The sequence below is a fragment of the Armigeres subalbatus genome, chromosome 3, assembly GCF_024139115.2.
Source record: "Armigeres subalbatus isolate Guangzhou_Male chromosome 3, GZ_Asu_2, whole genome shotgun sequence".
Taxonomy (NCBI): domain Eukaryota; kingdom Metazoa; phylum Arthropoda; class Insecta; order Diptera; family Culicidae; genus Armigeres; species Armigeres subalbatus.
This window is the reverse complement of record NC_085141.1, coordinates 133710799-133724014: the sequence shown is the minus strand read 5'-3', so window position 1 is coordinate 133724014 and position 13216 is coordinate 133710799. Positions and strand designations below refer to the sequence as shown.

The 13216-nt window shown below is 42.0% G+C and overlaps 1 protein-coding gene across 1 annotated transcript in view; it reads right to left on the bottom strand.

Moving 5' to 3' along the window:
• LOC134220586 (uncharacterized) overlaps positions 1-12742 on the bottom strand; it is a 29861-nt gene extending 17119 nt beyond the window's left edge. Inside the window, exons 1-6 of the mRNA XM_062699678.1 lie at positions 12236-12742; positions 11545-12166; positions 10239-11317; positions 10017-10174; positions 9570-9942; positions 9357-9497 (exon numbers count right to left, since the gene is read on the bottom strand). Coding sequence (XP_062555662.1) covers positions 9357-9497; positions 9570-9942; positions 10017-10174; positions 10239-11317; positions 11545-12166; positions 12236-12589 — 2727 coding nt within the window. The 5' untranslated portion in view covers positions 12590-12742. The remainder of the gene's footprint in view (positions 1-9356; positions 9498-9569; positions 9943-10016; positions 10175-10238; positions 11318-11544; positions 12167-12235) is intronic.
• Between the last annotated feature and the right edge of the window lie 474 nt (positions 12743-13216).

Below are 13216 nucleotides of genomic sequence, written 5' to 3'. Positions count from 1 at the left end.
GAACACGGCTATCAAACCCTATACTCAGTGGCGTCTAGCCCCATCGAGCCCCAGTTCCAGTTTAACGCCGTAAGTGTTCAAGTTCACCTGAAACAAATCCTATCCTATCTGCGCTTGAGAGATATCCCACATAATGAAAAACGACATACCATGCAGTCAAAATTACATATGCGTTATAAGATATTGCGCATAAGCCCCAAAATTTTACTCCCACCTTTGGGTTTCCGCGCCGAGCACTCAGCGCCAGACTCGGCGACAAGAAGATAGTGGTCAAGTTGGTACTCCTGATTTTTTGACAACTGATGTCGATTGGTTGTGTGAGTGCACCGGTGTCAAAAAATAGAGCTTTTGGCTGAAAATTTAGTTGTCAAATGCACATTTTGACAGCAATATAGATGTATGAGTGAATGAAATGTGCAAATGCTCTATCGCGGAAGCAGTCGCTGAAGACAAGTATCAATGGTTTCAGTGACGAAACGAAAAGTTTCAATGCAAAAAGCAATATATTGTCACTATTCACTTCAATGTTAGCATGCAATTTTAAGCTTGATTCACCATACCAACCCTACATCAACCCTTACTGTCAATACATAGCATGCTGTCGATGTGTAATTATATAGTTCTTCAATTTTACATCTACCAACGGATGTATGGTACATCGAACTTATTCTCTTCAGTTATAACAGATGTGGTCTACGTATGGTCCATGATTATGCGGGATATCAATCGATAGAGAACCCTATTGGATGATTCCTCTTCAGTTGTGAGGCGAGTTGTTTGACATCTTGCCTGTAGTGCATTGCTCTTTGACATATGCCCTATTTATTCTTGCATTAAGACGTGCATTTTCGACTTTTCATTTGAAACTTATGCGTCTTTGCGCGAAAAACAGAATTCCAGAAACATATGATGGAAGGCATATCACGTGTTTTTATTTGATTTTCAAAACATGTCGATTCACTTTGATTAATGAGATGAATATCTCACATGAATCAATGTGTTCTTCGTCTGAGCCCATCGCGACTGCTGCGTAAAGAACAGTTACGCTCATCAAATTCTTTAGTCAAGCAAGCCGATGGCATAGTTGGCATAGCAGAGTGTTATTGATTCACACTCTATACACAATCCACCCAGTCCGTTGCTGAGGGCCATCCCAGGAAACTATTGAGCACTTCATTAAGCCTTATCACAGCCTTATGTAAAGCATATAACAGCTTTTCAGTACCTATCAGGGGCGTCACGTGGAATAATTGGGAACCTGTTCAAAAATGTTCAATAATCAAATAACATTCTTATTAACCCATCAGCACGTTTCGCGGTCCTGAAACTCCCGTGCAGGTTCGCTCGTATGAGATTTTTATCGTTAGTGTTGTACACTACACTACAAAAATTCCACACATTTTTAATGGCAAAAATCCATTAATTTAATTCATGATTCTAATTAGTGCACACATAACCACTCTCCACGCGAAGTACAAATATAATCTATAATCAAATAAAATGTATGTGTGGTCTCTAATATGCAGTTATTGAATTTATGTGTGGGTACAAATTGCATATACATATTTGGGTCGCCAAATTGCAAAAAATCATGTGTGCGACAAATATATTCAATATGAAGAATTTTTTCGGTGTAGTGGTTCAAGAGGTGGAGCGCTAGCACGCTTTGCTTCCAAAAGCAACGTTCTTGCACCGTTGTGCCCTAACAAATAACTATGACTGGCGCCTCCAGTGACCATCGGCAAAATATCTTTATAAAACTCACTTTTCGTTGTTGACCGTTAACAAAAGGAAAGTATCATGCAACCCTTTGATAAGGAATAAGTTTTCATTGAAAAAGTGAGGTTATGCAGATCATTACAGCTATATTTGAGCCACATATTAAACAAGATACAATTTTATTGCAGATTATTAGTAAAACAATGTTCCACATGCAGAGACATCCTCAAAATGTATGAACTTGAACAAACAATATTGAAATAGAAGAGCAGTGCTAGTGACAACTCGGCCACGTAATATGCTGAAGACAATTTAATTAACTACGTTCAGTTCAAATAACTATGCTGAACCAAGCTGCTCCTAACGAACTAAGTCAAATATGTACTGCTGGTACTGTTGTTACTACTGACATCCGTATCATGTGTAGTTTTGTATTCTGCGCATTCCATATTAGTTGAAGCGACAAAAGAATATGTCTTTTGCTCGTTCAAATTTGAAGTTGAAGTTGCCACGAAATGTGAGAAGGCGTCTACTCTGGCAGGCACCTTATGCTCGCAGTGTGTTGCAGCGGTTCGTTCCCAAACAGACGAACAGAGAGAAATTTTTCCTCAAAACTCTCTCTCATATTTTCTTCTTCGTTCACGTCGTAAACTTGAACGAACTGCGACGCCGTTTCATTGCAAAGTTTGTTGCATCGCTTTGTGTTCTACATGTAGGCGGGCAGAGGCAAAAAAGCACGTGTTTTCATGCAATATTGTCTTTTTGTGCATTGGAATGATTTATTTATTTATTATCAGACTAAGGCCGGAGTGGCCTGTGCTGCACATAAAAGTCTTCTCCATTCAGCTCGGTCCATGCCTGCACTTTGCCAACCACGCAGTCTACGGAGGGTCCGCAAATCGTCCTCCACCTGATCGATCCACCTTGCCCGCTGTGCACCTCGCCTTCTTGTTCCCGTCGGATCGTTGTCGAGAACCATTTTCACCGGATTACTGTCCGACATTCTGGCTACGTGCAAGGCCCACCACAGTCTTCCGATTTTCGCGGTGTGAACGATGGATGGTTCTCCCAACAGCTGATGCAACTCGTGGTTCATTCGCCTCCTCCACGTACCGTCCGCCATCTGCACCCCACCATAGATGATACGCAACACTTTCTTTTCAAAAACTCCCAGTGCGCGTTGGTCCTCCACGAGCATCGTCCAGGTCTCGAGTCCGTAGAGAACTACCGGTCTTATAAGCGTTTTGTAGAGTCAGTTTGGAACGGCGGTGAACTCTATTCGATCGGAGCGTCTTACGGAGTCCAAAGTACGTACGATTTCCAGCCACTATGCGCCTCTGAATTTCTCTGCTGGTATCATTTTCGGCGGTCACCAGCGAGCCCAAGTACACGAATTCTTCAACCACCTCGATTTCGTCATCACCGATAGAAACTCGTGGTGGGTGGCCTACATTAACCTGTCTTGAGCCTCTTCCTATCATGTACTTCGTCTTCGACGTGTTGATGACTAGTCCAATTCGTTTAGCTTCGCTTTTCAGTCTGATGTAGGCTTCATCCATCCTCTCAAAGTTACGTGCCATGATATCAATGTCGTCGGCGAAACCAAATAACTGGACGGACTTCGTGAAAATCGTACCACTCGTGTCAATCCCTGCCCTTCGTATTACTCCCTCCAAAGCGATGTTGAATAGCAGACACGAGAGACCATCACCTTGCCGTAACCCTCTACGCGTTTCGAAGGGACTCGAGAATGTCCCTGAAACTCGAACTACGCACATCACCCGATCCATCGTCGCCTTGATCAACCGTATTAGTTTATTCGGAAATCCGTGTTCGTGCATTAGCTGCCCTAGCTGGTCCCGATCGATTGTATCATATGCGGCTTTGAAGTCGATAAACAGATGATGTGTGGGAACAATGTATTCGCGGCATTTCTGCAATACCTGACGTATGGCGAACACCTGGTCTGTGGTAGAGCGTTCACCCATAAATCCCGCCTGGTACTGCCCCACGAACTCTCTTGCAATTGGTGTTAGTCGGCGGCATAAATTTTAGGAGAGTACCTTGTAGGCGGCGTTCAGCAATGTGATTGCGTGGTAGTTGCTACAATATAGCTTATCACCCTTTTTGTAGATGGGGCACAAGACACTTTCCATCCACTCCTGCGGCAGAACCTCATCCTCCCAAACCTTGGTAATTACCCAGTGCTGCGCTCTAGCCAGTACCTCACCACCGTGTTTCAACAGCTCTCCGGGTAGTTGGTCAACTCCAGGGGCTTTGTTGTTTTTCAGCCGGCCGATCTCATCCTGGATTTTCGGAGCCGGGAGCGGTATGTCTTGCGCGCGTGCTCCTAGGTTTATTACCATACCGCCACCTTTGGATCACCTCACGCTCGTTCGTAAGAGGTTCCCGTTTATTTCCTTATACATACCGGGCTGAGGCACGAAACCCTTACGTGAACGGTTTAACTTCTCATAGAACTTTCGTGCAATATTAGCGCGGTACAGTTGCTCCGTCTCTTCACGGTCTCGATCTTCCTGCTGACGCTGTTTCCTCCGAAAGATTGAAATTTGTCTGTTCCGCGCCCGTTTGTATCGTGCCTCGTTCGCCCTCGTGCGATGTTGCAGTAATCTCGCCCATGCTGCATTCTTCTCCTTAACTAACTGCTCACAATCGCCGTCATACCAGTCGTTTCTCTGATCCGGGGCACCGTGCCTAGTGCAGCGGTTGCGGTGCTTCTAATGGCGGATCTCACCAGCCATCTTCAAGAGACGCTGCGCCTAGCTGCTCTTCCGTTGGGAGTGCGACTTCCAGCTGCTGCGCGTAGTCTTGGGCTAGGCTACCGTTTTGTAGCCGCCCAATGTTTGGCAGCGGCGGACGACTCCGAGGCGTGTTGTACACCGTCGAGAGTTTTGAGCGCAGACATACTAAAACAAGGTAGTGGTCGGATTCTATATTCGCACTGCGATAAGTGCGGACGTTCGTGATGTCGGAGAAGAATTTGCCGTCGATTAGAACGTGGTCGATTTGGTTTTCAGTTTCTTGATTAGGTGATTTCCATGTGGCCTTGTGGATATTCTTGCGGGGGAAGAAAGGGCTTCGAACTACCATTCCGCGGGAGGCTGCAAAGTTTATGCATCGTTGGCTGATGGCGTTCGATACGGTATGCAGACTATCCAGTTCAATGAACGGTCTATACATTTCCTCCCTTCCTACCTGAGCGTTCATATCGCCGACGACGATTTTGACGTCCCGCAGTGGGCACCCATCGTATGTCTTCTCCAGATGGGCATACTATAGTTGAAAAAAAAAACGGCTTTTTATGCTCAGCTTGCACATCCTTGCGTTGATTTGCTGTCACCCAATAACGCGTTGGCGCATCTTGCCCAGCACTATGAAGCCTCGTTTGTGGTCTTACAGCTTTGGTACAAGGTAGCCGCTCGATGCCCGCTTTGGCGGAGCCTACTTGCGGATACATGCAGCTTTTTATAGAAGTTTAACAGAGCCCACTGTCAACCCAACCTGGGGAGACTTGGGGAGGGATCGTCAAGCCCTTGGACATAGTCCCTGCTTCCCCTTTGGAGGAAGAACTAAGAAGCAAGAAGGTATAATGAAGAAGGAAGAAATGAAAAGGAAGGGCTAAAAAAGAAGGAAAAAAGAAAAAAAGGAAGAAAAAACGAAAAAGAGAATAAGGAAGAAGAAAAAAGAGAGAAGGAAGTGGTAAGAAAGAAGGAAGAAGAAGGAAGACGAGAGAAGAGTAAAATAAAGAAGTAATCTAGGTATGAAACCGAATGCCTAGAACAATGAAGTCCTGTTCCTTTCTATGCTATGCTACCACCGAATTTCTTGTGCTAAACAGACTAAAAAATGAGAATTCCATATAAAATTTGAAAAACAACAAGGAGTTGCGAGAAGTTTTCGGTTCATTTTAGTTTGTGCCCCTAATAACGTCAAATGTGAAGTCATCAATTGAAATCGGTTTCATCCGATTTTCAGCCTTTCGAGTTCCAGCCTTTTGTTATTTCAGCCTGATGTAAGATTTTTACTTTTTCAGCCTTTCGTGTTCAGCTTTATGTGACTCAATCTTATGTGAAAGTCCCACCCAAGTCCCACTCAAATTCAGTTCAACGACCAACTGGTTCAACTTCTCGCGGCCTCTACTTGATCGACAGTTGCCGATGTAGCATGTGTGTGGTTACCAGACAATACTAAATATACTCATTACTCATCCCCTCGGTTTGCATTGTTCAAACAATACGTGGGAGAGAGTAAGTTCGGAGATTGAATTGAGAGAGTTCGGCTATTGGGCTCATCAGTACTCGTAGCGTAGTACGGAAAGCACCTGTCTAGCATACTGGGGTCGTGGGTTCGAGTCGAAGGAAAGTGGTTACCTCCAATACATTGTTCAAATCAAAATCCTCCACATATGTACATATTCACATCTGAGTTTACAGAACATAGTTAATTGATAAACTTGTTTTCATGGCTTGTTAAGATTTGGAAAGGTTTTTGCCACTCTTTTATCATTGTTCGTTATATTTTGAGAGTGATTTCTGCAAACCCCGTGGAAAACTTTCCCTCCTGTAGCATTAGTGTATCTTCCCATTAAATAGTATAGAGGAGGAAATAAGTATAACATTTCTACTGTTTTTCATACAAAATGGTCATGGTCATCATGGAATAATTATATCGTATACTACTCGTATATAGAGCTCCATATGATAGTGGTGTACGTTATAATTATTTTGCGCTGAGAAGGTCATAAGCAACAAAACTGCATACAAACCTTTAAAATAAGGATAAAAGAAAATGAACCAGCTGTAGGATCTTAGCAATCTATTTAAATCTAAGCAGTCTTATTATACTACTAGCAGACCCGACGAACTCCGTTTCGTCCAAAATTGATTTATTCTCTTATTAGATCTCGAGTTATGAAAAAAAATAGTGTTTCATTTGTATGGGAGCCCCCCTTTCCAAAGCGGGAAGGGGTCTAGAACCATCCTAAGAACCTTCCCCGGCCCCAAAAACCTCTGTATACAAAATTTCACACTGATCGGTTCAGTAGTTTCCGAGTCTATGAGGTTCAGACAGACAGAAATTCATTTTTATGTATATAGATTGCAATCAATGACGCTAGCACAATAAACCATAATCGATTACGCCACCAAGCCAAGAACTTGGGGTCGCCATTGTCATTAATAGACGTATCAAACATAAATTATATTCTTCGTTTGAAACCAAAGTTTTCAAAACCTTGGGAGTTTCTGTTGAAACAAATTTTGGACAAATCTCTTTTATTGCTGCCTACTTGCCTTTCCAGTGCAATGGGCAGCAAAGGAATTTGTTGAGAGCTGATCTTCAATTTCTAACTCGCAACAAATCCAAATTTTTCATAATTGGTGACTTCAATGGCAAACACCGTTCATGGAATAATGCTCAAAGCAATTCCAATGGTAAAATTTTATTTGAAGATTGTTCTGCGGGATATTATACTATTCAATATCCCAATGGACTTGTTTTTCTTCCAGTCGAAATCCTTCTACAATTGATTTAGGTTTAACGGATTCAAGTCACCTGTGTGGCCAATTGGTAACTCATGCTGACTTTAACTCTGATCAGCTTCCTGTGACGTTGGGCATCTCACAAGAAGCTCTACTTTTAATTATAATAGAGCTGATTGGGATTTATATAAAACGTATATCGATAGGAATTTTGATATTGATATTCCTCTCGATACCAAAAGTGATATTGATAATGCTCTCGTATCTTTGACAAATTTAATTGTCGAAGCCAGAGGCATTGCAATTTCTAAATTTGAAATTAAATTCAACTCCATTATTATTGACGACGATCTTCAGCTACTGATCCGTCTTAAATATATGAGGCGAAATCAATACCAAAGAACTCGCGATCCCGCGTTGAAAGTTATTTGGCGAGATTTGCAAAATGAAAATAAAAACCATGAATAATCCACCTAGCGATGATGGTGCCTTCCTCGTGAACTATAAACCAAGAAAATTCATAATAGTAACAAGAAAAGCACATAAGAGAGGTCAAAATTGCACTTTAGGGGGATAGATTCAGTTATTTCCATCAATTCACATTTATTTACGTTTATTTAAATGCATTGCAAAAGTTAAAAAAAAAATTCGGTTTTGTAATTTGTTTTTCCAAGGGGGGACCCTTGGGAAAAATGGGGAAAAAATCAATGTTTCAATAACTCCGGAAAGCAATGGGCGATTGTGCCAATTTTCAATAGCGAAAAATTAGGAAGGATTCTGCGTGAGAGAGTGCCCATAATTTTAGTCTAGGTCTCACTAGTCCAATTGAGGACCAAGTTACACGGAGCTTCGAAGACATTCTCAATCAAGAGAATGTGCTTGACTCTTCGTTTGGGAACTAATTTGGATGAAGTGAGATCTATTACTAGAAAATTTAAAAATATGAAAGCCCCGGATGATGATGATATTTTCTACATAATTATCAAAAAATGTCCTGAGAGCTCTTTATCCTTTTTGGTTAATTTATTTAACAAATGTTTTCAATTGGCATACTTCCCAGATAAACGGAAAAACGCCATACTTGATTCAATTTGGAAGCCGGACAAAAATCCAGCTGAGGCTTCTAGTTACCGCTCAATCAGTTTGCTTTTTTCAATAAGCAAACTGTTTGAAAAGATTATTTTAAATAGAATGATGGTTCATATTAATGACAATTCTATTTTTGCTGATGAGCAATTTTGTTTTCGTCTTAGGCATTCAACAACCCATCAGTTATTAAGAGTTACGAATTTAATTCGGCTCAACAAATCTGAAGGATATTCGACAGTGTTTGCATGAAGGTTTGATTGTAAAATTGATGAATTTTAATTTTCCTCTGTACATTATTAAACTGATCCAAGATTATTTATCAGATCGCTCACTGCAGGTAAACTATCAGAATTCCAAATCTGATAGATTACCTGTAAGGGCTGGTGTCCCCCAAGGCAGCATACTGGGGCCCATATTGTATAACATTTTTACTTCTGACTTACCTGATTTACCACCAGGGTGTCAAAAATCTTTGTTTGCAGATGACACGGGCCTCTCAGCCAAAGGGCGAAGCCTTCGTGTCATTTGTAGTAAATTGCAAAAAAGTTTGGATATTTTCTCCACTTACTTGCGAAAATGGAAAATTTCCCCGAATGCTTCCAAAACTCAGCTTATAATTTTTCCACATAAGCCGAGAGCTTCTTATTTGAAACCTTCTAGCAGACATATTGTCACTATGAATGGGGTTCCAATTAATTGGTCTAGCAAAGCTAAATATTTAGGATTTTATATGCTGGATCAAAAATTAACTTTTTAATAACACATTGAAGGCATTCAAGCCATTATCGATTACGCCACCAAGCCAAGAATACGTGTTTTACTATACCACACCACCCTCGGGCTAAAAATCTTTTTAATAAAAAAACATGGTGGTAAAATCAAGTCATTTTAGACTGGAAGACCACAAAAAAATGAAACCAATCTAATCGCTAGGAATCGGGATATTATTCCTCAAACATGACAATTTTGTATGAAACGCAGGGCTGTACGGTTTACTTATTTCTGGGGGTGTATAATCGAAAGAAAGAAAATTATCCCAAAACTTACCCTGTCTTTCGAGTAGATGTACTTATCCCATAGATGTGGAAGCTCGCCCTTTTGGTACGCCGCCGGTGGAACCACGTTGGTAAAATCGATCGACTCTACTACATGTTGGAACACTGGTGCTTTGCCGTTCTTGAAATAATACTGAAATGAGGAAGATAAACAATCGTTCTTAAAGAGTCATCTAACAATACAATGAACAAATCAAATCTTCACCTTGATGGGATTGGTCATCTTCTGGCATCGTTGTCGTCGGGAAGTAACGTAAGAGTACAGCTGTTTTTCGTTTTGCAACGGAATCAAGTATCTGCTAATGTGGCGGCATACTTGCATTACGTTAGGATTTTTCTCCGATTTCGACTTGTTCTTGTTCATTTCTTGCTTGACAATGGGGAAAAATATCTCCAAGCCAAACGCGATGAGTCGCTCTTCGGCTCTGATGAACCGGTTTTCGGAACGCAAATCGTTACGATACGGGGTGAAGGGCAGCAGCTTCGGGTACATGAAGGCGGGATTGTTGACCACGTGCTCCATCAGCTTCGGGTGGAAGAAGCCTTGATAGTATTTGTTTGTTTCCTTTGCCTTCTCGCTAAAAAGTTTGATTGATATGATGTCAAGTGCTTTGGAAAAATGATAATAAATGTTGAAGCCTCGATTACTTACCCTTTCCTGACTTCTTCCAATTGAAACTGAATAAACTCCTTGTTTTCCTCGGATTCTTTTTCGAGTTCTTTCTCCCAGCTGAGGCAACATTCAACAGCGCGATCCAGATTCCATGCTTTTGCCGCCGCGGTATCGTTACTCATTTCCTGCAGATCAAGCTGAAATGTATTGAATGAGGTGAATAAATCTTCTGCATTATTGTTGTCGGTGTAGATCTAATACCAGCATTTCCTTGAAGGTATTGGCCATCTTCCAGAACTTGGGATGTGCGTAGGTCTGCATGAAGTTTTGCGCCGCGAATTGCACATGTTGCCGCAGTTGCTGTTGGAATATTTGCATCTGGAGGTTGGTGAAACCCGTTTGTCCCTCGAAGTAGGTGTCGGTTATCGGAACCAGACTATGTGTAAAGCGGTATTTCCGTTCGGAGGGCGGAACAGGAACGCGTTCTTCTGGTGGAATTACCGAAGACATAAAGGAAGGTACGAAGTATTTAGTGAAGCTGGACTCATGCGGAGTGGACACCTGAATGAAAAATTGTCCGCTCGGGGTGGTTGTTTTCTTTTCATCAGAATTACTGATTTGCGGAGAGTTATTTACAATCGCGGGCTGATCAACAATAGGTTGCGTTTGCAGGATTGAGCTTCCTGGACTGCTCGTTGCTATTGCCAATGTCGGAAGCGTTGATTGTGCAATTGGAGTTATGAATACTAAGTTTGGATGGAGAACCGGGGTGACAATTGCAGGGTTCATATCTCCGATTTGAGTAATTACGGGACTTGAATGTAGCATAGGAGGTGCAATATTAGCGTCGGTTTCAATAGCTGGTGCATACGACTGGGGAACAAATACCGCAGGATCTGGGCAAGCCACAATAGTCGGCGGAGGAGGAGTATCTGGTATCACGAGTACTATGGGATTCGTTGCAATAGGTGTTGTTGGAATGGACAACGTGTTCGGCTGGAACACACAATCGTTATCTGTTCTATCGGGAGTAACTGACCGCCCTCTCACAGGATTAGATGCTTTTGGTTGTGGAGTATTGAGTTCATACTGATCTTTTTGTTCCAACTCTTGGAACGACTGCTCCCGATTTTGATCCATAGTTTCGGGAATTAGTGTGTTATTAGGCTCATCCTCATTTAGAAAAGATTCGTCCACGAGTCCATTTAACAGCTCGGATACCAGTTCGTTAAGTTCTTTCTTGGATACTTTGACTTCAAGAAGTTCTTCTCGGTCTACTGGTACCTGGTCTGCTGCAACGTACTCCGGATCGGTGTCATCATCATCTTCGGCGTGATTTGCTGTTGAATGACATAAAGTGTAGTTTTAGAAGCAATTATTTGATTTATATTAATGTTCAATAAATGTTGAATGTATAACATCCTTTGCTGCCAAATGAAACGAAAGTACATAAAAACCAAAAAGTTGAACATAACGCAAAATGTGATGAATGACAGGAAGAAAAAGATTCCTGACAAGAAGAAAACTGTAATACCTACTGACTAATCAAAATAAATGAAATACTCACGCATCGGTTTGTGAAACTCGCTCAAAAACTCCTTCCAGACGTGATCCATATCACAATCGAAGTCGTACATGTCGGTCGTAATGTCCGGCGGAAAAAACGTAGACTCGATTGTTTCGATGGCTGTCGTCTGCAAACACAGTTTGGATCGGGTACGTCGGGCTATATTCTCCTGCTCTTGCTCCGACTGGGAACAGTGGCTATCGTTGCGCGTACGGGGAATCTTAAACAGTCCATCCCGGCTAAGCCCGGAACACTCATCGATGTCGAGTTCAGTTTCTGTCCCGCCAGGGGTCAGTGGCGCCATCGGTGTTCTGGGCTGTGAATCGATATCGGATATAGTCGTATTGGGATCGTCATCAGAAGGAATGTCATCCTCCGTGGGTTGGTATTCTTCGTCATCATCGTCGGAGCCGAGATCCTCACGTATCAGCGCAGCTACTTCTTCGTCTGGCACAGGCGCTTTCAGAGGGACAATCGGTAGGGGTGGCTTGTTCAGCTGCTTGGCTTTCAATCTTGTTAGTTTAAACTGCGATGAACTAGCCCCAGCATCTTCATCGTCTCCTCCCATGTCAGCCTTTGCCGTATCGGGATGAGTTTTGTCATCTCGCTCTTCATCTTCCTCCTGTAAGGATGGGAGTCGAATAAAAGAGTAGCAGTGAAAAAAAGTCACAAGATAAACACAACAACCAACCTTCAATTTCACCGTAGCCAAGATATGCTCGTTCAGGACCAGTTTCTTCAATATCTTTTTTATGCTTTCCTGGGACATGTTATTGCTGGTCGCTACCCTCTGGATGGTTTCCTCTAGTGTTTGATCTTCGACATCGCTACTGGAACTGCTCGATGGTGGACGGCGCCGTTTCTTCCTCGTTAAAGGTGCGGGTCGCTTATCGGGACTCTTTTTAGGAGTCACTGGTCGTAATGATCTTGTGGGACGACTGCCACCGCTGAAAGTTTCTGGCAAATCGATAACCAGTTCATTTTCACTGGAGGAATCGACTACCGGCGGCGTTCGGGTTGATCTTCGTTTTCTTTTTTCTGACATAATTGTCACTATTGTAGTTGATGAATTTGTGTATTAATATTCATTTAATACCACTTATTTATCAGCTTTTTTTAAGCAAAATACAAATTTTTCAGCACAAATTGTAAACTGTTTACATTTTCTTGACAGCACTCTGATGCGACGGCGATCGATGCGCATAGATTAACGGCATCAACGGCATCGCTAAATGGGTTTGGCCTGATTGACATATGTAGATTATATCGAATAAATTTTCAGCATAAAGTGTACGTGGACCCCCGGTATTTTGACTGTTTTTAATTTGAACATTTGGGCCTGTTCAAATATTACGTAACGCGAAAAACGTTGTTTTTTTTGAGAACCCCCCACCCCCTCGTAACAATCTGTAACACTTTTCAGAAGTACCCCCACCCCCATGCGTAACGCGTAACAAATGTTGTTTTTTGGGAAAAATCTTAATTTTGGTACAATTTGTAGCACAATACAGTAATTTATTATTTATTATAGAGTTCATGCTATTTTAAAAATAAAAAATATTTTTCAAAAATTTTCTTTGGTGTTACGCGTAACAAAACTTCGAGAGACCCCCACCCCCCATATTTTGCGTAACAAATCGTAACAAAAAGTAAATAACCCCCCACCCCCTAT